The 24,206-nt window shown below is 36.4% G+C and overlaps 1 protein-coding gene across 1 annotated transcript in view; it reads left to right on the top strand.

Annotated features, from left to right (window-relative positions):
* The first annotated feature begins 9,072 nt into the window (after window positions 1–9,072).
* Window positions 9,073–24,206, top strand: part of LOC145297760 (F-box only protein 22-like) — a 48,253-nt gene continuing 33,119 nt past the window's right edge. The window contains exons 1-2 of the mRNA XM_080144002.1: window positions 9,073–9,223; window positions 22,750–22,882. Of these exons, the coding sequence (XP_080000128.1) occupies window positions 9,108–9,223; window positions 22,750–22,882 (249 nt within the window). The 5' untranslated portion in view covers window positions 9,073–9,107. The remainder of the gene's footprint in view (window positions 9,224–22,749; window positions 22,883–24,206) is intronic.

Raw genomic sequence — 24,206 nt, 5'->3', positions numbered from 1 at the left:
ATCAAGGCTTCGGGTTCGAGCCTGCCAGCCTACTACAACTTCTTTTTTTTTCTCAACACAAACCTCTAAGCACCCAGACAACGCCAGGCACCCCTGCTAGTCATGAATAAATATTTGATTTGGCATTAATTAGTCTGGAAAGGGTTGAAACGCCATAAACAAAATGAAGGGTGGGATACTAGTTGAATGATGACATTAAATGGAATTGAAGGTCTTGTTACCCACTCAAAAAGAAAAAAAAAAAGAAACCAAGCACTCCTACAGAAGGTTCAAAAGAAAGTCGCCAACCTGATACGTCCTGAACTGTCATCTAAGCTTCAGCCTCTGTCACATCGACGAAATGTAGCATCCCTCTGCCTGTTCTACAAGTACTTTAATGGGATGTGCTCTGATGAACTGCAAGTGCTTGTACCCCCTCGGCGTAAATATCCCCGGCAAATCCGAGAAGCAGCAAAATCCCACCCCTTCACGGTTGAGATCCCTAGATGTAAGAGAGCCTTCTACTCTAGTAGTTTCTTCCCCAGAACCGCTAAACTTTGGAATTCCCTTCCGGGTTCCTGCTTCCCCAACTGTACTGACATGCAGAAGTTCAAATGTAACGTGAACCGACATCTTGTTGCCCAACTCCCCACATAGTACTCCTGTAGCTTACATCCCTTTGGGGTGAAAATGTAATAAAAAAAAAATAGAAGCAAGTTCTCACTTTCCATGAGTGATGTTTCTGACAAAGCAGAAAAGAATTTCTCTTTTCAACTGTCCGTCTGTCCGTTCTATTAACTTGTATCCTCAAGCGGCTTTAGGCTTGGATAAATGTGAGTCGTTACTAAAAAGCGACATCCGATTTCTCCCCCCCCCTCCCCTACACAATAGAAAAAAATGAATCACTTGTGAAATCAGTCGATGAAGTTCCCATAGGGTCTGAGAAGTTAATAGTGAGTGCTGACGCCCATATTGGATTCTAACTAAAACTCTGCGCTTTAGTATCATATTCATTCATGTAAGAATTATATTTCAATAAAAAATTAAGAGCACTCAATAATAATGGTATATTTTTCAATCATGTAATATATATATATATATATATATATATATATATATGTTTTATTTTTGTTTCGGATGTTGGACCATGTTTACAATCCTCGTCAGACCTTACAGATTTCTGTAAGGTCTGACGAGGCTGTTGGATCGTAAACATGGTCCAACATCCGAAACATATGTAACCAAACAGATAAAACGGTAATAAAAAAATAAAACAAATATTTTCTCTGCAATAGTATTGAGCACTCTCTTCAGGTTTTTACTAATTACCAGTTTTACCAAATATATATATATATATATATATATATATTTCCGTAGAAATATATTTTCTTATAATATATACCAATCCTTATTTAAGAAGCTCAATGTAATTACAGAGCAATATAGTGAATAAATGACAAAAAAACTATTTTTAATCATGTCAAATCACACTTCATTTTCTTTTGACGGATTGATTGTTGCTATTTCTTCTGATGAGTTAAGGGCATAATAGATTCACTGATTAATGTAATAATTGAGTGATTGATTTTGCACTACAAAACAGATACTGTCAAGAATTGTAAATGTCAACTGAATTAAAGGAATAAATTATAAGATGGGCAACAACATGAATTTTGGAATATAACTTTTTGTCATTTATTCACTATATATATATATATATATATATATATATATATATATATATGAGGACAGAATATTCACATATATCAAATACAACCTGGCAATGCCAAGTACTTCAGCTCGTGTGCAAATAATAGAATGGAAAAGAGAAAGTATTAAAATATTATATTTTGATTTGTCCAGATTTCATATTTATTATTATAGAGTCGTGATTTCAAAAGTAAAACAGAAAAATATTTAAGTGCCATAAGCTAGAATCGAAACTGTAGCATTCAAAGCTGGTGACGTTACCACTGTACCGACGTGACACGCATATAAACCACTTAAAAATAAACTAAGATGAATGTACAAAGTGTATAACGATTTTTTTTTTCAATTTTGACCCATTTTTGACCCTTTAAATCTATTTAAACTAGCTAAAGATCCATAAAAGAACGGCTTGTAAAAAATACAATCATTTGATCCCCCCTAGCACTGCTTTGCGACTTTTAGTTTTGGAGGAGATAGAGTTTGAAAATATGGAGACAGACAGACAAACATATAGTTTTTTATATATTAGATAACACTGATATTTTATTTGAAATCCAGACGTTTTATTGCAATGTCTGCAACCCCCTCTTCTAAGTTTTCTAAATTCCATGAAACAGAAGAATTTTGCACCACCATTATTAAAAAATCATATCAAAGATTAACATAAAATTTTAATTTTAATCAAAATCTGTTACATGTATTATTATTCATTGGGCTACTGTTCTCATCTTGTGTGTGATTTTCACGACGTTTCGGTCGATGTAATTTCCGACCTTCTTCAGGGTATCTTGTCGAACTTGGGAATTTCGAGCAGAACCCTTTATTTACTTCACAGGGGTAGCATGCTCTTGATCCGTCAGTCATGACTGGATAGAGGTCCTAAGTAATTCGCAAATGTATATTTTGGTTGTCCACACCGAGGATTGAACCTTCAACCTTCAAGAGAATGTCACTTTTTTACAATTGATTTTCCCCAGTATTCTAACCACTGCGCCATGGATCCTTGCGGACAATTCTAGTACGAATTTATTTAGGAGCCTTAAACCTACTTTTTATTTCTAGTTGTAAATATCACTATTTAATACTAATTATTATTATATATTAATGTTTATCTATTTCTATACTTATTACTTGTATATATTAATGTTTTTACTTATTACTTGTATATATTTTTTTTTTTTTTACATAGACGTCACCACTTATCAAGGCCGATAGGCCACTCAAGGATAAGGGTTAAAGAGTGTAGAGTAGTCAAAAGGACAATATAGTAATCGATAGTAATGGAAGTTCGGTAAATTTGTTAACTTAAGTGGAACGGCTCATCAGAAACTTGTTCATGTTGGACTTGAAGACAACCATATTATAGAAAGCTGGAAAGCAGGAAAACGGAAGACAATTCCACAGGCGTGCAGTTCTAAGGAAGAAGCTTTGATCATGGAATCTATGTTTAGGTTTAGGTACAGATAAAGAGTGGGGAAAATTATTGATAATGTTTTCAGCTAGTCTAGTGTTTCTTGTGAAAGTTTGGCGAGGGGGGACCATAGATTGAAGCTCAGTCGAACACTTTCCATGAAAATAACGATAAAGCAGAGACAAACTCGCAACATCTCTTCTGTGAGACAGAGGTTGCAGCAAAGAGAAAAAGACATCTCCCACCAGGCACCGAAGTCTATTTTGAACTCTATCAAGGCAGGACAAGTCTTTTCTAGCAGCTCCTGCCCATATGTGGCAACAGTACTCCATCCTTGGACGTATCTGACTCTTATATAGATAGAGAATTGCATCAGCAGTGAGATATTGTTTATAATTCCCCAGCATTTGTGCTGCTTCTTTCAGTCGGCTTACTCTCCACCGTTCCTCTCTGGCTATAATTTTTACTTTGTCCCATAATGGTAGATGGTTTCCCTTTTCTTTCCAGATATGGTCAGCCTTAAACCTATTTTTATTTCTAGTTATAAGTATCACCATTTACTAATTATTACTATATATTAATGTTTATCTATCTCTATATTTATTACTTGTATATATTAATGTTTTTACTTGTTACTTGTATATATTATCTATTGTTTATAATTACTGGTTCCCATATCGTATTGAATGTGAAGTAAATAAAGGGTTCTGCTCGAAATTCTGTCCAAATTCCCGAGATCGACAGAAACGTTCCCGAGTTCAACAAGATACACCTGAAGAAGGTCGGAGGTTACATCGACCGAAACGTTGTAAAAATCACAATCAAGATGAGAACAGTAGTCCGATGAATAATAATACAAATAACCAATCCTGATCTCACAAATGCAGAAACGTCATTTCTATTACATGGATTTGATTGTAGAAAATATGGAATTTAAAGCTAAAGGGGCCGATAGTAAAAAAAAAAAAAATTGGCATGTGCTGTGAAAGGCGTGACTACTATAGCTGCACACATGAATTTAGTATCACACATATGCTTTAAAGGTTCTGTGGTCAGCACTAATATACAAGTACACATTCTTCATAAATAAACACTTTTCTTTTCCTTGCTAACACAACGTGGAATTTCTAATCTTTCGTGTTTTCACTCATAGACTTATTCCAATACTTATCTCTTTTCCATTCCATTATTTGCACACGAGCTGAAGTACCCGGCGTTGCCAGGGTTGTATTTGATATATTTTCATATTCCATCCTCAGACATAAGTATTTGATTTCCAGCCAAAATAAATAATTTCCAAAAAATATCTGTCAGAAATTAAAAAAGAAAAGTTTTATTTTCCAAACCTTTAAATAAATATTTTGATTTCGCCTGTCATAAAATACGTTTAAATATATTCAAAACCATGCAGATATTCACATTTAATAATACAAAGAAAGGATGGCAAAAGTTAAAAAAAAAAAAGATGACTTGGTGCCATCAGGTAGAATCGAAACCAAAACATTTCATGTTCCAGCCATTTTTTTCTACGGATGTTGGTATCAAGACAAAGATAATTAACTTTAAAAAAGAAGAAAATGATTTATGTGCGCATGCATAAACATGTCCGCCAGTAGAAATGAACATTTCGCGTTTCAACATGCCACTATATGTCTGTATGCGTTATTCATCAACCCAAACAAAGATTTTATGCATTATAAACTATCCTTGGTGTATAATTACTATTTTCTGTTAATTTCAGTGTAATGTGACAATAGTTTAAGCGTTTATCGGTTAAATATTTACGCACACACACATAGTCTACTGTGTTATTTATATAGATAGATTAACGAAGATGATTCAATAAAAGTTGTTTTAAATGTTAGACTGGGACTCTGTCGTCCTATTCTTGACCACAAAGGGATGACCAGAAGAATGATGTATTCAGAATAGCTCAACAAACGGCAAAGCCAAATATGTATATTGTTAGATAAAAGTGCATTTGAAATAACAATGGAGTGTTAGCAACAAATAACAAAAGTACAAAAGAGGGATACTTGTGTAAAATGGGAAAATGTTTCCTTGCAGTTTGTTACTGAGCTCAACACAAAAAGCAAATGGATGCCCCCACTGGTAAATCCCGCTTAGATGCCCGAAGGCACAAAACGAGCATGACCTTAAGTCTGTGTAGCAACACTGTTTACTTTAACCAGCTGCACGTCGCTTCAACGTTGTGCTGAGTTCCCTTCTCACAACGGCTTTATCTGTGTCATCACTGTCTTGGCATCAGGATAAATCTGAAATCAACTGCACTTTCAATTCGACAGGCAATCAACACATAAAGAAAAACCAGTGGTTATTTTTATTATAAACAAAGAAATAATTATTCACTGAAAGTTACAAAACTCTGATCATTCATAAGTTTCTGTCTCTAAATACAAATACTCAGAGATGGCGGCTTCTATTAGTAAAGTTAGGGGTTGTGTCTTCATAGTATATATTCAGGGGCTTAGAATAGAGTGAGACTCAGGTCAGGGGTTTCTCTATGACTGATTTGGAATCTCCAGGTGGTTGGCAGAATGTGTCCTCGAGGCTATTTTTTCCTTTTCATTATATTGAGAATCAGGTGGGCTTTAACCCCGCCTCCCTATCTACAGAATTTCACTTCACAATTCTCAGCAAACCAATCTCAGGCAGTTTTAAAAATTCTCAAGCTCTAAAAAATTTTCGTTTTCTTCTTCCTCAAATCTGTAGCTCTGGCCACCACTCTCAACAGGAGGGTTCATTGCTTTCACCCTTCATTGGGTCTCTACCTTTCACCATCACTCACGAAGGAGGGTCCCGCATCTTCTTGTTTCATTTGCATAACCAAGGGTTTTTCTCAAATGCCATTTCGTATTGGTAAAAAAATAAATAATTTGATTATCTTTTGAGGATTCCTGAACAACAATTAATAGCCACTTGAATTTGTATCCACCATCTTGTTTTTCCTTATCCAAAGAAACTCATAATATATGGCTTATATTTCAGGTGACCCAGAAATAAATTTTGATGATCCAAGAATTTGGTTAACTGTTTTTCTTAATAAGAGTGGCCTTGAGATGAAACTTGTTAAATTGTCAAAAGGCACCATTTCCGACATCTTTTCAAGATATCTTTATAATCCAAACGTCAACGTTTTCAGCTGGTGTTTTTTTTTTTATGGCCGTTTATGTCAACACAAATTATCATGAAAGAAAACAGTTTCTTCTTTATTCATTCAAAATATCCATAAATATGTACATGTATTAAATCAATACCATAACAACCTTTCTTAACATCATCATCAGTATCATCATCATCATCATCATCATCGTCATCGTCACTATTGTTACATCTAACGACACTGTCACAATATATACAAGGTGGAACAATAAATTTGTTGCCCTAAAGAAAACAACACTACAGCTTTATTTTAAAACTTTTATTGAAAAAAATCAATTCAGGTAACTTATTATGAAGTTGCTTTCAGACTCAATCACCGCCTCGATAGGGGCCCACAACTGGAAGCATGTCTTTGCCACAAGTACTGGTGGGAACTTGGCGAATACTCAGTGGATAGCAGCTATCAGGCTAACTTTGGTGTTATGGGAGGTCATGTTGGTGATGTTCTCAATATAGGACCAAACTAAGTAGTCCAGCAGGTTCAGGCCGAGGGAAGAGGAGAGGGGCAGTGAGAGAAAGTTACAAAGTCGTAGCACTCCTTCTCAAGCTATGTTTGGGTTTCTTTGGACTTGTGGGCCAGCACCGAGATCTGCTGCTACACTCAGGATCTTCCAGTGGCCACCTCACTGAACCAGGAGATCACCATATTCTTCAGCAAATCCAAGTACACTTTGGTGTTGACTTTCAAGTTGACTTCAAAGATATGAAATGGCATGATGTGGTTTTCACTTGAAACCACACTAAAGACCATAACCGTGGCTGGAAACTTATTTCATCACCATGGGAATGTCCTTGTTATTTGTGGCAATCCAGCAATGTATTTTGAGGGCACTGGCAATGGTCCTGTTGTCATAACTTAGATTGGTAGAGAGCATGAGTTATACAGCGGAAAAGCTCTGATCTTGCTTGTATGGCAGAAGGCTCCTATCGCTCTTGGGATTTGTACACAACTGACCAACTAGTTGATAGTCTGCAGCAAAAAAAGAAAACCGGTTTTCATCAAATGGAAATGGAATCATGTCGTCTTTTCTAGGGTAACAATTTTATTGTTCAACCCTGTACATGTATGCCAAAAAAAATGTGTGTGTGATACCATCGAGGAAAATGATTATTAAGTTATCAAATTTACCAAATTTTCATTACTAATGATTACTATATTGTCCAATTTCTACTGTACACTCTTTAACCCTTATCTTTGAGTGGCCTCTTGGCCTTGATAATGTGGTGATGCCTAATGTCCACATCAAGTTCATCACTATTGGTTAATAAAACTCTCTCAATCTGCTCCAAGCTGTCAAATGTCCTAAACTAGAAACTGCTCCTAAATTGATTCTCACTTCTAAATTTATTGTCTAAAAATTGGAAATCATAAAAGTCTCATCTTTGTCTCAGAGTTATCAATAAGCGAAAATAACTCATCCTCTCAACCACTCCAAGCTGACTATGCAGAAACTGACCACCGATCGTGAGGTGTCTTCCTGTCTTGAGAGTTCAAAAAGCCTCAATGGGTCTCATTGCCATTTTACTAACGTCACTTCCTATACTGGGAAGTGACGGTGGTCAAGTGGTTAATGTTGGTGGGAATGTCAGGGTCTGGGGCTGCAGTAGTGCTGCAGGTATTGGAGAGTTACATTTCATTGAGGGAAACATAAACTCCAACATGTACATGCATTTTGAGGGGAAAATAAATTAACTCTGTTATATATGCTGCAGACAGATTACTTTTCATTGTGTCAAAAAATCATTTTTTCAGTGTTGCCTGAAGAAGAGATATACTTAAATATTTGAAGAAATGTGAAGGGTGTACTCACTTTTTGTGATAAACTGTGTATATATATAAACTCTTTTTCTGGGTCAATGGCCAACTAGCACCGTGTATATTTGTGTGTGTGTATATGTGTATTGGGGTAGAGAGGGCTCCCGTAAGCCGTGGTGAAGGCAACCTTTCTAGGAGAAGCAAATCTCTGATTTAAAAAACCATAAAACGGAAGACCAGTACCTGCATTGAGCTGGTCTGCAGTTTAATTTGTTGCTGGCTATCTTGCTCTTGCTTGTTGCTGGATCTCAACATTTTGAACCGAGAGAGAGTACAAAGCTAAGACTCTGTAACATCATATTTGTATGGATACTCCCTCAAACATTTGGGCTCATGGATTTTAAATGTCTGAGGGAGTGGCACTCGTCTGACAAGACGTTGCAATCATTATATATATATATATATATATATATATATATATAAGAAATCTGAAAAAACTTTACAGTAAAAAAGAGAAAGAAAAAATACTTTAGAACTGAGAATCAGTTTCGAATATAAATGTAATGTAAAATGATCACCCACTGCCTGACTAGATAGCGTTTTTTAAGGACGTGTAATCATTTTTTTAAAAATCTTTGTTATTTTTTAAATTTCTTTTTGGAGAAGATGAGGGGAGTGAATTAGCATATGGGTGTAAAGGTAGAATATCATCACTAAAAGAAATTATTATATTAAAAAAAAAATTATATATATTAACATTTTATTAATAATATTTTTTCAAATAATTAAAAAAAAAAAAATAATAATAAAAGGTAATATAATACTATGGTCTGGCGCCAGATTCTGTATTCAAACCCGGGCAACATTGGGTCTTCCTGTTAGTGTTTATTAATACTAACAACACCGACTTATACAAGAAACGGTGTCGGTTATTAGAAACTTAAAATAAAGTAGAATATTTAAACAAAAACAAAAACAAAACAAATTTTTATTGATTTTTTATTTTATTTTTCTGTTTTGTGATTTTTTAAAAAAGTCTTTCCTTCCTTCATTGAAGAGTTCCAAAAAATGGTCGATGCCGTCGAAACGTCCGGTACGGCGGCTTACGTGCTGACAAAAATTCCTTTGATCACCAAGAAAGTGTTCACCTATCTACCGGCAAAGTCCATCAATTCCTGTGCAAGGTTCGTAGTTTTAACCCGTTTAATATTTAAATCAATATAAACCCGACATTTTCGACATTTGTTTCTTCCTTCTTTCCGTCCGTGACATGGCGCGGCGTGCGCGCGTTTGAATTAATCGAACACAACAAAACAAAAATGAATAAAGTTTCACTTTTCGTTTTTTATTAAAGTTATTTTTTCAATAGAATACCAAAAAGTGTAATTTACATTTAAAAAAAAAATATAAGGTGCTTATATAGATCTTTACATGTCGATATATTATCTCGGTAAAATTCGGTAACGAGTTACGAAAACAGCCGAAAGGAAAGCACACAAAATTAAACCCGGGTTCTAGAAATAGAAAATAATAATAAAGTTTTATTTTATTATTGAGCTATTTACACTGTGACATAGTATTTTTTTTTTTGTAGATTGATAAGCTCAGCTAAATCCTCCCGTCTCCCATGAGATTCTACTATTTCTTTTTCGATTGCGTGCGAACACCCTCAAAACATTCGAGAAAGGAAAAAATATTTTAGAATTTAGAATGAGGGATCAGTTTCGTGTATAAATTTAACGTAAAATGATCCCCCAGTTTCGGTCTTTTTTTTAATTTAATTTTTTTTTTTAAAAGGGTCTTTGCAACAAATTTATCACTCCCCTAGTCCACTACTAAATTACTTTCTAGGACTTAGGGTTAGTGTTAGGATTAGAATATTTATTTATCTTTTTGGAGGAGGGGACTTTGTCACTCATACTTAGGGTTAGTGGTAGGGTTATGCTTTGTTTTTTTTTGTTTTTTTTTTTGCAGATGGGTGGTTACCACTCGGGTCGGGTTGTTTTATTTTTGAAGGGGGTCTTTTTATTATTTTTAAGGTACTCACGCAGAGAGTGATCCGTGCTGAAATAATAACGTTATTATTTAAAAAGCCATTCTTCACATGGAGAGGGGAGGGTGTTTTGTACCTATTCTGTACTTTAACCTTACGATCGAATAAAAAAAACATATAAAACTTTAATTAAACATGGAAATACGATTTAAAAAAATAGCGCGGATCGGATCCACTCTCTGTGTTAGCACCATTTTTAAATGTCTTAATTTTCTAGTTTCTTTTTGATGAAATTATATTTTGCTAATTGACTTTTTAAGAAAATGAAAATTGGTGATGCACTACGCAGAGGGATAGGTGACTCGAAGTCAGCAGCAAATGGTGTCATAAACAATTCACATTATACTTATTTTATTTTTTTTTTTGCATAAAATCTTTATCTCTATTCCACGTTAAAAAACGACCCTGGTGTCTAACTCTGTCCCGTGGGGAGGAATTGTAAATAGTTACTATCATATAAAATGAACTTTGTGTGAGTTCGTTACCGCGACCCCCCCCCGCCTCATTGCTCCCCCCCCCCATGTAAACAGAATTTGTGTGAAATATTAAACGGTTCTTCTGCTTGGTTAATGTCGGCACGTTACTTTCGGAAAAACGGTGGGTTTACACATAGATTCTAAAAAGTTATCAAAAAACAAATATATAACAAATAAATGTTATCAAAGGCAAGATAAATTACTTTTCTACCTAACTGGATAATTTCTTAGTGTTTTTATTTAATATAACATGTTTATTCAGCTCGAAAAACATACAGTGTTTACCGATGTATTGGAAAATTAAAAATGGCGCCCGACTCTCTTTGACACAGTAAGTTTGGGAAACTCGCTCAATATGTTACTGTGGCATAGGCTGACATGTATTCAGTGGGTTTTTAACAGTATTTTGTATAATATTTTATTTTTAACTCCTTTTCCCCAAAAAAAAGAGATCCAAGGCATGAACGCGCATAGGTTCCCGTCTTCCCATAGTCGTTTTCAGATATTCAACCTCTGTTGGAAATTTCTGTTTCTGAAGCGTCTTCATCAGATAGATTACTGCCTTGGAATCGTTGTCCCCATACACGTCGTCGTCTCAATTTGATGGCTAAAATTTGAACGTCAATAAAGTGAACCTCAGCTGATGAGAGCAGGTTGAGAACCTATTAATGATGGGACGATTCCAATATTTTTCCCAATTCTGATACAATTACCAATTCCGGTACAATTACCAAATCCGATTTTTTTTTTATAAATCTCTAAATATTTAACTACAAAGTTGCTATTTTTTTCCCCAATTACCGTAAAAACACGTTAAATGTGCAGATATTTTCTTAAACATAAAAATACAATTGTGAGGGGAGTGATCTATAAATTTTAGCTTTGCGAGTCATTTAAAATCAATAAATATTTATTATTTCATTGTTGATACAAGCAGTTAAAGATTTTGTTTTAATCAAAATTAAAGGAATCGTTTTTAGCATCAGAAAACAGGCACAATTCTTTCCGATTCGATTAATTGTCCCAACACTAGAACCTATGGATTGGTACGATGGAAGGGTACTCTTAGCCCAAGATCAGAAAACAGTTCATTTAAGTATAGACCATCTGCTGGTAATGCTTCTTTTAAACAAGGATTCCTTCACATAGCCAAGGAAGACCAGTGTACCAAAATTCAAAATTGTGACTGGCACCAGGGTGTGGTATGTTTACATTCATGAAACCTGTCTGGGTGGGTATCTGCAGTGTGATGATAGGTTTTGAACATCCCCCACTGGCAGCTTTCCATAAAAAAAGCATACCACACCCTGGTGCCTGTCACAAGGAAAGAATGGTGTGCACTGTTGCACTACTTTTGATTAATACATTTATTTCACTGATGACCTACTTACGCCCAATATCATGTGACATCTAAAACCACGAAACCACTGCAGTATGCTGCCTGTAGCAATAGTATGTGGATGTAAAAGAAAGGTGTGCTTGGATAATGAAAACATTTGATCATTCATCGTATGCTACCATAAATTTCTAGGTCCCAGAACAGACCTAAACAAATTACGTTATCATCCAGCTCTAAACGAACTAGCAAAGGACTTTACCTACGAAAATCCGAGAAAATGTACGAGACACAATTCTTCAAAGATACAAAAAGAACAGGATTACTCGGCGCTATCAGCGGGGCAGTTATCAAAGCTAAAAACTACCTTGGACTTGATTTGACTTTCAGAAACACTAACCCCGCAAACTGTGATAGGACTTCTATTAGCAGTACTGATAATCAAGCTATGGAAACGGATCAAGCAGAAAATATGTCTGATGGTGGTGAGAGCAATGGTTAGCAGGGAACCGCATTCAGAGGAACACTATCACCAGAAACTGGAAACCTGATAAGGAAAATAGTAATTAAACGACGATTGAAAAACATGGTCAAAACAACTGGCAGCAACAGCATAATAGGTTACTTCATGAAATATTATTCAGAAACCGAAACGTTTCACAATCAATTTTTTTTTTTTTTTTGCTGGGCACAATCAAAATCGGCAGACTACTTAGTTTGGTACTTTCTATTGACATGGATAACACAGATAAAATGGGAGGTTGTAAGGGCCAGCGGAACATCGTACAGAATAAAAAACATGAGATGCAACATAGATAACATCATCATGTGATGAACGCAAAATCAATGTAGAAATGTTTATGTAACGTGAACGTTTTTATTTATTTTTTTTATTGCATTTTCACCCCAAACAAGGCACAGGTCCACTTTGATGTAGGGATTATGTAGGGAATTGAGCAGCAAGATGTATGTTTACATTACACCTGAACTTCAGTATAGTGTCAGTATAGTCAGGGAAGCAGAAACCTGGAAGGGAATTCTAAAGTCTAGCAGTTCTAGGGAAGAAACTATTAGAGTAGAAGGTTTTCTTACATCTATGGATTTCTACTGTGTTGGGGTGGGATTTTGCTGCTTGTTGGGTTTGTTGGGTGTATTTACGTTGAGGTGGCACAAAGGTTGTAGTTCGTCAGTGCATCCACCGTTATGATACCTGTAAAACATGCAGAAATCGTCGATGGGACAGAGGCTGAAGCCTAGCTGATAGTGTGGGACCCATTACGTTGGCAACTCTGTTTTGAACTCTGTCTAAGAGGGCAAACACAAGTAGCAGATGCACTACCCCAAATGTGACAGCAATACTCCATACATGGGCGAGTGGTGGTCTTGGAAATAAATAAATAAAAATCCAGATCAGCATTTTTTTTCTTTTTTAACACAAGTCATTTATTACTGTCTTTTTCTATCCCCGTCTTGACACCAACTTAAAAGTCTCTCGCTGCGACATGTCTATTTAATCTGGCATACATTTCTCTTTCTTCGGATCATATGCTTTTCTTCCTGATCACGTGATGTCCTTTTTCTTTTTCTTCAGACGCAAGTCTGAGCACACTTGCTGATTTGCATTCACGTTCCAACGCTGCTCCTACTGCTAATACAATCGCTTGCCATTCATCCTTCGGCTGCTGCTGCTGCTATTTTCATATGCACTCTATTACTTTTATACCAAATCCGGAACCATACTTCGACATCTGCTTCGACAACGGACATTACAAAGGACATGGAAACTTAGTAGGTTTAACAAAAGTACCCAACAATGCATTCCAAGGAATACACCCAATGGACCTGACACAGAACTACCGAAACACAAATACAGTTATGGAGCTCCCATACACTTAATATACCAACTACCAAACTCTGGAAACATCACGACAGACACTTTGAGTACAAATATAAAAATGATCTTACTACACGACTGGAGAGAGATACATCAAACAAAAGACAGTTGCGACAAGGAGACACGCTCACACACATTTGGAAAAACTGTTCATTACTTAGAAAACCCTTAACAAACTTAATGATGTAGGGTGATTACAAAATTCAGGGCTTCATGTTAGGTAGTCCAGACCTACTAATGGGCAACATACAAGGCAGAAATTCTGTAGATAGCAGGATAGACGTCAGTACAGTACCAAATTACGGTACGATAATATACGACTGCAAAAATATCTTGTCGGAAACAAGCCGAGAAAATGGAAAAAAAAATGGAGGACTTTGTATTGATGGCTATATCCAATATCACGTTTGACTATCAAAGAGCAAGATGGATTAGCACGGAGAATAATAAAAAACAACGAATGCACAGATACGAACAAACATCAGGATCGGTAAGTGTAAATAACTAAACAGGAATAAAGAAGAAGCTGTACATAAATGAGGACGTATGAGAAATTATGTTGATACACGTTCCCACCTGTCATCATCATCATTGGCGGTCACTCGTGTCCGAGTAAGACTGTCCTCCGTTGTGGCTTCTGTGGGTCCTCAGGTGAGCATAAAGCCCAATCCTAGACCCAATTTTTCTTGTGCAATTTGGGCAGATAAAGGTAGTGGTGGTGGGGTGGGGTTGGGTGTGTCTGGTTGATAATCTGTCCTTTCTGTGCTTGCGCTTATCCTCAGCAGCTTGATTTAGGTCACTGCTATAAAGCGCAGCACCTTCGTGGACAGCGCTCCTCCATGCCAACCTGCTCCCGTCCACGTCCTCCCATGTCTCAAGGTCCATGTGAAACCGCTTTAAATTTACTTTGATGTTGTCCTTATACCTCATCTGTACTACGACCAAACACTACAACCGGTGCTCTCTACTTTACTTTCGAATTAACGTACAGTATGGAAGATACTGCGAATGAATGCAACACCCGCAAAAAGTGCGGCTGACTAACCATAGATGTGCAAAAATACCGACGTCACCAAATTTTAATTATGTCCTTAATTGCATCATCCCATCCAACAGATATTTTCATGGGAAGACAGCTAAAGGAGTATTATACATAATCATTCGACTCGTATTACAGAAAAGGCTGATGGCACCATGGGTGAATACCAACATGGTAACATTATAAACAAGTAGATCAAAATACCAACCACAAGCGCACGACTATAAAAGCCAGTCAGTTTGACAGCCCAGAATGCAGTTTGAGAAGATGGATGATTCAAGTGACATATGGCTCTATATAGATTGAGGAAAAAGAAATATTCAACTCGAAAATACTCGAAGACAAACTAACGAATGAAAAACACTCCACACCATATGTGGCACAATGGAGAGCGCCCCTTTTGGGGGAGCTGGGGACTTCTACATTAGTGAACCTTGTGCCTAACACGTGTTAAGCTGGTGCTTTGTGGGCTCGGGAAGGTTCGAGCATGTCAGCTGGGTTTGAATGACAGTCGTTTATTAATAACCAAGTCAAAACAATTTGAGATCCTAGAAAACGAAAGGTCAAACCCGGAGAACTTATCATCGAGGCATACGAAAACAAAACAATGTTTAAACTGTATGAATATATCTTTCTCTCTTTATATCGCTCTCTCACTCGCTCTCTTTCACTCCCCTTCTCTCTCTTTCTTCATTGAAAGAGGGAATTAAATATAATTCTATTGTTTTAAAATAGTTGGAGCTTGCATTCTGAGGTCGGCAGATGCGACATAGCAGTCTTACCTGCTTGCGTCTGATTTCAACTGGTCTTTGTAAAAATATGCTCCACCAGTGTTAAACGTAAAATAAATTATATATTTTTATAAAAATGCATTTGTTTGTTGTTTCTATACAAGCGTTAAATTTCAGTATGTGGTCCCTGCCGAGGATGGAAATGCTGCCTGTGACGACGCAATGAAGACTAGAGAAGCAACCCATGCCAGCCGGTTATAGCCGACAACATATTGACCCATTCTGTTGCTGTTTCCATGTGCCTATCGTTTGATATCGTGTCTAACACCCAGGGAGCTGGTTGGATTCCCAGGATGTGCCTCAACTAAGTAACTCTTCCCAGGAAACAAGTGTCATGCATATACGCGGATCTATCGATAAAAGAGTCGGATTGAATTCAAACTAACACTAAAACTGAAACACCTACTACTGGCAAGGTGAGCATTGTATTACATACAAGGCAAAAAAAAAAGATACTTTCAAAACATCCTAGATAATCATGCTTACTGTTGGGGACACACCCCTACTGCCTGGAATAATGAACTAGTCCATGATGTCACTTCCGGGTAACGAGAACCGATTTACCAAGTCAGTCAGAGTCGGACATGTGGAGAGTGTGGTTGTCACCACTAGTCCAGCAGTTGAGCAGAGATATTGCTCCATTTCCCTCTTTTGTGTATTTTAATTAATACATATTTATTTAAACTATTACTATGTCTCCCTTGTTAATTATTCAACTACTAACACCACAAAACTTACATATTAGTATACCACCAAGCAGGGCCCAGTAAACATTGTTCGCTTATAGACCACTTTCAAGCATTCATGTAACCTAACATCCACCCAACATCTGAACACTCCAAAAAAAATAATCATCTCCAAAATATACATTCATCATATCAAAAAAGCGGAATGGACCCGGAGTTAATAACAAAATTTAAAAAAGATTGGTGCTGTTTGCGTTTTAAATTTCTAACGGCTGTGTTTGTTGAAAAAGCAAATAAACCAAACAATTTTCACTATACACCAATAACATCCAGTGTGAATGCACCTGAAGATGACTGGAGGTTACATTGGCTGAAACGTGAAAAAAACAAAAAAAACAAGATGAACATAATAGTCCACCGGCAATTAACACAAGGATTATAGGAAATAAAGTGCCTATAAATGTCATGTCAGCGGGCATATATAATAAACAGTCAGAGAGTATTTATCGACCGGCAGTTGGGATGTTATAATGAATATTGTTAAAATTATTATCTACGTACGTTTCATCCTAATAGAATCATCAAATAACTTTTTAATCAATCACGTGATCCAAACCCATGAACACAACGCAAATCCGAGCGTTCTAACATATTGGCCAATATTAATAGCTATACGTCAAATCGATAAATAAACCCTATTTATGGCATAAGAATGGGTAATATAGTCAGTCGTTTTATCACGTCACGTAGACAGGATAAGCGCATTTAGATTAGATTAGATAGTGTTACGATTTCTCTTAATCAAAAGAAGGCTATAACTCATTTAATGAAAAATATTTTCTTAATTGATATGATGGATGTATATTTTTGAGGTGAGTATCGATATTTTTTTTTCTTTTATTATTTGTATCATCAATCCTCATTTCAAAAATATATATTCATCATAAAAAAGAAACGGAATAGACTCGGATTTATTTAAAAAAAAAAAAAAAAAGAAGAAGAAGAAATAGACTTGGCGCTATTTGCGTTTTGAGTTTCTAACAGCTATGTTTGTTGGGAAAGCAAAAAAAAAAAAACAAAAAAAAAACCAACATTTTTCACCATTCACCAATAACATCCAGTGTGAATACACCCGAGATGGCCGGAAGTTACATTGGCCAAAACTTTGTGGAAAAAAACAACCAAGATGAGAATAATAGTCCAAACAATACAAAATATAATTATCAATCCTCATCTCAAAATATCTACAGTCATCATATCTGAACACTCGTTCATCATGTTAAAAAAAACTGATGGCCACCTGGGACGAAAAATTGTACAACATATTTTGCCAGAAGTTACACTTTTTGTATGGAATAACGGAATATCTGAATCAGCATCCAGAGTCCTGCTACACGATTTCAGTAAAATGTTATATTTTGAGGACTTCTGCACAGAAAGCTTTCTCATGATAGATCAGTTCAAAGCAGACTGGAGACTCCTTTTCTTCAGCAGAAAACTCTGGAGACGAGGAACTGCAGAATAAAATGTTACGAAGTAAAAAGTACGATTTCATCAAAAACTTAATGTAGAGGTGCAACAGTATAGCTGATATTATGATATACTCAGGGCTTTATGTTGCAAATGAAACGGTTGCATTTGCGAGTGATTTTTCAAAGTGGCGACTAGGAGTAAGAAAACACTTATCTTTTGGTGATTGTATTTTTGTGTTGACAATCTTCCAACATCTTTTCAACCTTTATTTGTTTTTAAATAAAACGAACATATTATTTAAACAATAAAAGTTAATAGATCAATATACTGTCATTTTTTAAGAAAATCTGTTTAAAAAAGATCTGAAGTATTTAATATCTTTTGGGGGCCACTAGAGGCTTCAGGAGTGAGATGAGGCTGCTGGAATCGCTGGAGGCTGCAGGAGTGAGATGGAGCCGCTGTAATCGCTGGAGGCTGCAGGATTGAGATGGGGCCCGCTTAAAAAATATGTTAATATTTCAAATGTTTATATGCTTAAGTCTCAACATAAAATTTTGTAGTATATTTAGAATTACGCTTATTAAAAAATAATACAAAAAAAATCTTTGTGATGTACGTACTCGTCACAGAACGAAGATGTCATATTCTAAAAATCATGTAGGTTCGGCTAGTAACTTTTTTATTTGGCTAGTAAATAAAAATATTTAGTTGTCAAAGGTCAACTAAAGATAAATTTGTGGAGCCCTGTCTTCTGTAAACGTACAAAAAATTCCCAAATGGCAGAAACATGGAATAACATATTCCGCAACACGTCCAACCTCCAAAACATAGTCATAGTGGCCGCTCCAAACTTGAATGTGGAAATGAAAGTTATGCCACTATGGAAACAGATATTCCAGTAGAAAGAACTCTTTGAATTGGACACGGTAAGATACCAACCAGGATGAACAGTGCAGTATTAACATCTATTCCGAAAGGTGTGCCGTACCTATCATCGCATGGATCTGAATGAATTCTGACAAAAGACGTTTGAGATCTACCACAGGATCCCGCTGAAGAAAAACGCCCTACGTGTAACAGGTGTTTCCAACAGCGGAAAGTCATATATTTTAAGATTGATAAGAAATAGGTTAACGAACTGCAGAAGAATGGGATGCCAAACCACCGACAATTTCATGTTTGGCAGTTGTGTGACATTTATCGGGTGGGTTTCTATCAGTATCTTGCTTAATTTTTGATTTTTGAACCATTATCAAGACTCTCCAGATAAGTCTAATGTCAGCCATTTTTTTTTCTTCTTCTAACTTAAGACTTAGCACTAGTTGTGTTTCAAAGTAAATAAACGCTTCAAAATAAGTAAAAATACAAAAAAAACAAAAAAACTTATCTACGTAGGTAGAAAAGTAACACCTTGCCTTTGGTGACATTTATTTATTTTTATGTTTTTTTTTGCCACTTTTTCGTTTTGGTGTCTATACTGCAAAATACCCCCCCCCCCCCCAGTAGAAGAATTTTAAATTTTATCTATTTTTTTTTTTGAGGGTGACGGCAGTTGAAATATTTTTAGCCTCACCTAACCGGTTTTGCATTTTTATGTTTTATTGTTGTCTGGCTTTTTCCATTTTTATTTCACGGTCTTGCAATTTTTTATCACATGTCTAGATCGACAAACGTGTAACCACACCCTTTTATTTGTATTGTCCGACTACTGTTGGGATGATTAATTGAAATTTGGAATTGTAAAACATCAAAACTTTTTTTTGGTATTGGAATTGGAAACATTTGTGTTTATTTTCCGATGTCAAACAATTTTTTTTCTTTGTTTTTGTTTAAAACTTAATTTTCCATTGCTAGTCCTAATGATAAACTATTTATCGACTTTCAACTACCAGTAAAACTAAAATTGATACCCCCCTCACTCCATGCATATTTTTTTATGCTAATGAAAAAAAAAATATATATATTAGGATTGATATATAGTTTGCTTGAAGCATTGTGTATGTAGTAGAGATTTAGAAGGCTATCACAATGCGAGGAATGAAATATAGTCGTTGGTGGTGAAAGGAGACGAAAACAAGTGGCAATTTACAAATCAACAAGTACATACATATATGTCTATATATACATATATTTATTCAGTTGTATTAGATACAAATGTCTTACTTGTTATGTCTGCGACAATATCCATTATTAATTTCGGAAAAACATTCCCTTTTCAAATGGTAGACGTGACAGATCAATTCAAAGCATGCTAGATGATGGAGTGGAAGTTGGATAGCTGTGTGGAGCCTCGGAGCAAATGTAAGGAGGGGATTTATGTACGGTCTGATTAGGCAATTAACATGTTTTTTTTGTTCCTTTTTATAAAATTTTTTTTTTTTGTATATATATTTTTATTCATTTATTTATTTTTTTAGTTTATAACTTGTTGCTTTAGCGTGAGTTTTTTTTAATTTCGCATATTCTCTGTCTATTTATTTATTTTTCTTGCTGATATGTATTAGGTGGGATGACTTCGTGTATCTAGGTCACTGAAGTCGCTAGTAGGCTGTTGCCGGTTAGCTTTTGAAGGATAGAAGTAGGAGTGGAATGTGAGAGGGGAGGGGGTGGGATGGTGCACTCCCAGTCTGCTGTTGGGGTGTTTAGGTTGGTGTTGCGGTTGTCAGAAATAGGAAGATAGATGGGAAGGAAGGCACTGGGTTGACCTTCGTTGGGAGCTGTTAATTTATTTATTTTCATAAAACTATAAGCGGTAATAGATGGGACATTTTTTTTGACATCAGTCGTGACTGACCGACATATCAGACAATAAACAAAAAAGGCGTGGAGGAATGTTCTGACATCATCCGTCCTAATAAAAAGAAAGACAACCGCAAAGAGTGGACACATTTCAGCCATTTTGTACACGCATACCACCGCCAACCTGCGACCCCCTCCTTGCTGTCAGTATTGTCACTGGTGAATAAACATTGTTTTAATAATTCTTGTTACTTGCTATTAAAAGTATAAGAGATTTTTATTTTTGGTTACGTCTGATTGTGGAGGCACGCATAATTGTATGGATTCAAACAAATTACAACTAGTGATCAAACTAATCTTATGAAAAACACAATACCTACAGGTTGGGAACCAATGCTCTAGATGATAGCCGATCAGGTTTCACTTTCATACATGATACTACATACACATGACGAAAGAGAATTCCAAATATCTTGCTTGAGATTTTGATACACAATGAATGCATTTGTGCCGAGAAGTTTTGATTCATTGCTAGAATGCAATAACTATTTACTAATATGAAATAGTGATCAAAACCTTTTGTTTCTTAGGCATAATTGATCCTCAAACACCACTTTTTAATACTTAAAGTTATAGAGGGTTTGATTCCAATTACTGACTAACAGAGCATTACCATTGTCGATTAAAGCAAGAGTCGATCGGGTATGTGTATGTGGTTTGATGATGTATGGAAGTGACACCTGACTAATGAGAGTTGAGGACATGTGTTAGATGGAGAGAAATGATATGAGAATGATAAGATGGATGTGTAATGTGAGTCTTGAGGATGGGTTTAAATTTGAGTGTTATTCTCGCAATGTTTTGGACGATGTAACCTCCTGTAACGTTGTTAAGATTACGTCACAAGGAAACGGAAGACAGGAAAAAAAAAGTTCCAACTCATTGTTTGAATTTTTAACAAAACATTTATTCTTGTTTCTTTGGCCACATGTGAATTCTTGTCTCTGCTGTGACATCACCCACGTGTCTCGAACATCCATCTTGAACAAGCATCTTGCTATTCTCTCTCTTCTGATCTTGAGCGCACGGTACAGTGGGGGAAGAGGTGGCTGGTTACTTTTAATGAATCTAAAACCAAGCTTCTATCTTTATATCATAAACGCTCTGATCCCCACCTGGCATCAATTGAAATGGATGGCTCTCGTCTTGGGGAGGCTTCATGTTTTGACAAGCTTCTGGGTTCGACCTTTACTCCTGATCTGAAATGGAACACGTACATCAGGTCTGTTGCCAAAGACACTGGGAAAATGGTGGGATCCTTCTACCGCTCCAGAAGATATCTTACTACTGATGCAATTCTCTATCTGTATAAAAGCCAAGTACGTCCAAGGATGGAATACTGTTGCCACATTTGGGCAGGAGCTGCTAAAAACAGCCTATCCTGCCTTGATAGAGTACAAAATAGATTTCATGGTTTAGTGGGGAATGTCTTTTCTCTTCCACGCAACCTCTCTCCCACAGAAGAGACATTGCGAGCCTGTCTCTGCATTATCGTTATTTCCATGGCAAGTGCTCGTCTGAGCTCCAATCTCTGGTCCCCCCTCGCCAATCTTTCACAAAAAACACCCGACTAGCTGAAACCAGTCAATAATTTTCCCCACTCTTTATCTGTACCAAAATCAAAACATAGATTCCATGAACAAAGCTTCTTTCTTAGAAGTGCACGCCAGTGGAACTCTCTTCCGTTTGCCTGTTTCCCACCTGACTGCAACTTGGATGTCTTCAAGTTCAACATAAACAAATTTCTGATGAATCGCCCCCTTAAGTAAGACACTTTATCAAATCTCCAATACTAACGATTACTACGATACTATCCCATTGATTACTGTACACGCAATAGCCCTTATCCCCGAGTGGCTTCTGGGTCTTGATAAATGGTGACTACCATGTAAAAAAGATTGCCTGCTAGTATCTAACACTAAAACAATCAGTAGAAGCAACTATAGCCTCCTCTTTTTATGTCAAATTTTTTCGGGAGAGGTTTTGTCTAACGAAAGTTTCATACCACTTTAATATCGATATAAATTATTTTCAGGGTTTCTTTTTTTTTAAGAGGGAGGGGAAATTATTATTTTCATTTATGTCAATAGTATTGTATCTAGAATGAAAAACTCTATTTTTTTTTTTTTTTTTTTCATAATTCTTCTGCTTCCTTCTTTCCAGAGTCTGCAAGGCTTGGCGACTGGTTTCACAGCAAATCAAGAAATGTCGACGGAGGTTAGGATGGAATTCGTACGTTTGTCATGATGAGGAAAATGAAGAGTTGTTGGTTTCAGACATCAAAGAAATATTACAAGTGAGTTCAACAATGGCTGCACGGCTTTCATTTTTTTTAAAACATTTCAATACATCTCCTCAGTTTTGGTCTCGGCTGAATAGCTGTATTTACTTGGAGTTATGTGGGTACCTTTTTTATTTTTTATTCTTTTTCAATTTGTAGATCACTAGCTGACTTAGTTGGCTTATTTTCACTTTGCAAATTTTGGTATTTGAAATTCTTAAACCATTAACATAAACATTTTATTCCTAACTTTGTTATACGAGGTGCCTTAAATAAATTTCTAGACTTTTTTCGTATGGGCACTTTTATTGTTAATACACACATGAAACTCTAGTCCCCTTCGAAGTAATCACCTCCGGCTGCAATGCACTTGTTGTACCATTCCAATAAATTCTGGAAGGCCCCATGGAACTCCTCTTGTGTGAGCGCGTCAACGACCTTCGTCAAAGCCTCTTTCATTTACTTGGTTGTCCTATAACGACAGCCTCTAAGATTGTCCTTGAGCTTAAGAAACAACCAAAAGTCTTAGGGAGCAAGGTCTGGAATATAAGGAAGGTGGGGAACTGTCTTGATGACTATCTTGGTCAACCCTCGACAAACCTGACAGGCAGCTAAATCCCACCCCCACACAGTAGAGACCCCTAAATGTAAAAGATCTTTCTACTCCAGTAATTTCTTCCCCAGAACTGCTAGACTCTGGAATTCCATTCCAGGTCCCTGCTTTCCTAACTGTACTGACATGCAGAAGTTCAAGTGTAACGTGAACCGACATCTTGCTGCCCAAATCCCAACATAGTGCCCCAGTAGTTGCTGCTCCTGATAGTAGCCCCTACACCAAAGTGGCAATGTGCCTTGTTTGGGGTGAAAATGTAATTAAAAAAAGAAAATAGTCTGTGATCTTCTGTGAGCACCCTCAAGACAAACTCAGCACAAATCTTCTGCGTCTTCAGTTCCTCTGAGAACCCTTGGGACAAAATTTGTTGTGCAACTCTTCTGCATCTTCAGTTCATCACGAATAAGTGTGTGTACAGTTCCCACACTGACATCAAACTGTACACTTATTGCCTCTATAGACACACGATAGTCCTTATCCATAAAATTCTTTATTTGGCCAATCAACACTGGTGTTATGACTTCCTTACTCCTTCCACACCTCTGATCATCCCTCACAGACTCCCTTCTTTCCTTGAATCTCTTATGCCAATCAAACTGATGCTCAATTCATGCAAGATGGTCCAAGAGCAGTCTGAAGCATTCCATACGTTTCTGTGACATTTTTTCCAAGTTTAAAACAGAATTTTATTGCATATTGTTTTTCTAACGTGTCCTCACGTCCAGA

Source organism: Euprymna scolopes, chromosome 18 (genome assembly GCF_053919585.1).
Source record: "Euprymna scolopes isolate OS-2025 chromosome 18, ASM5391958v1, whole genome shotgun sequence".
In the NCBI taxonomy this organism is placed as follows: Eukaryota; Metazoa; Mollusca; class Cephalopoda; order Sepiida; family Sepiolidae; genus Euprymna; species Euprymna scolopes.
Note: the sequence above shows the minus strand (reverse complement) of the source record. Positions and strands in the feature narration are given on the sequence as shown.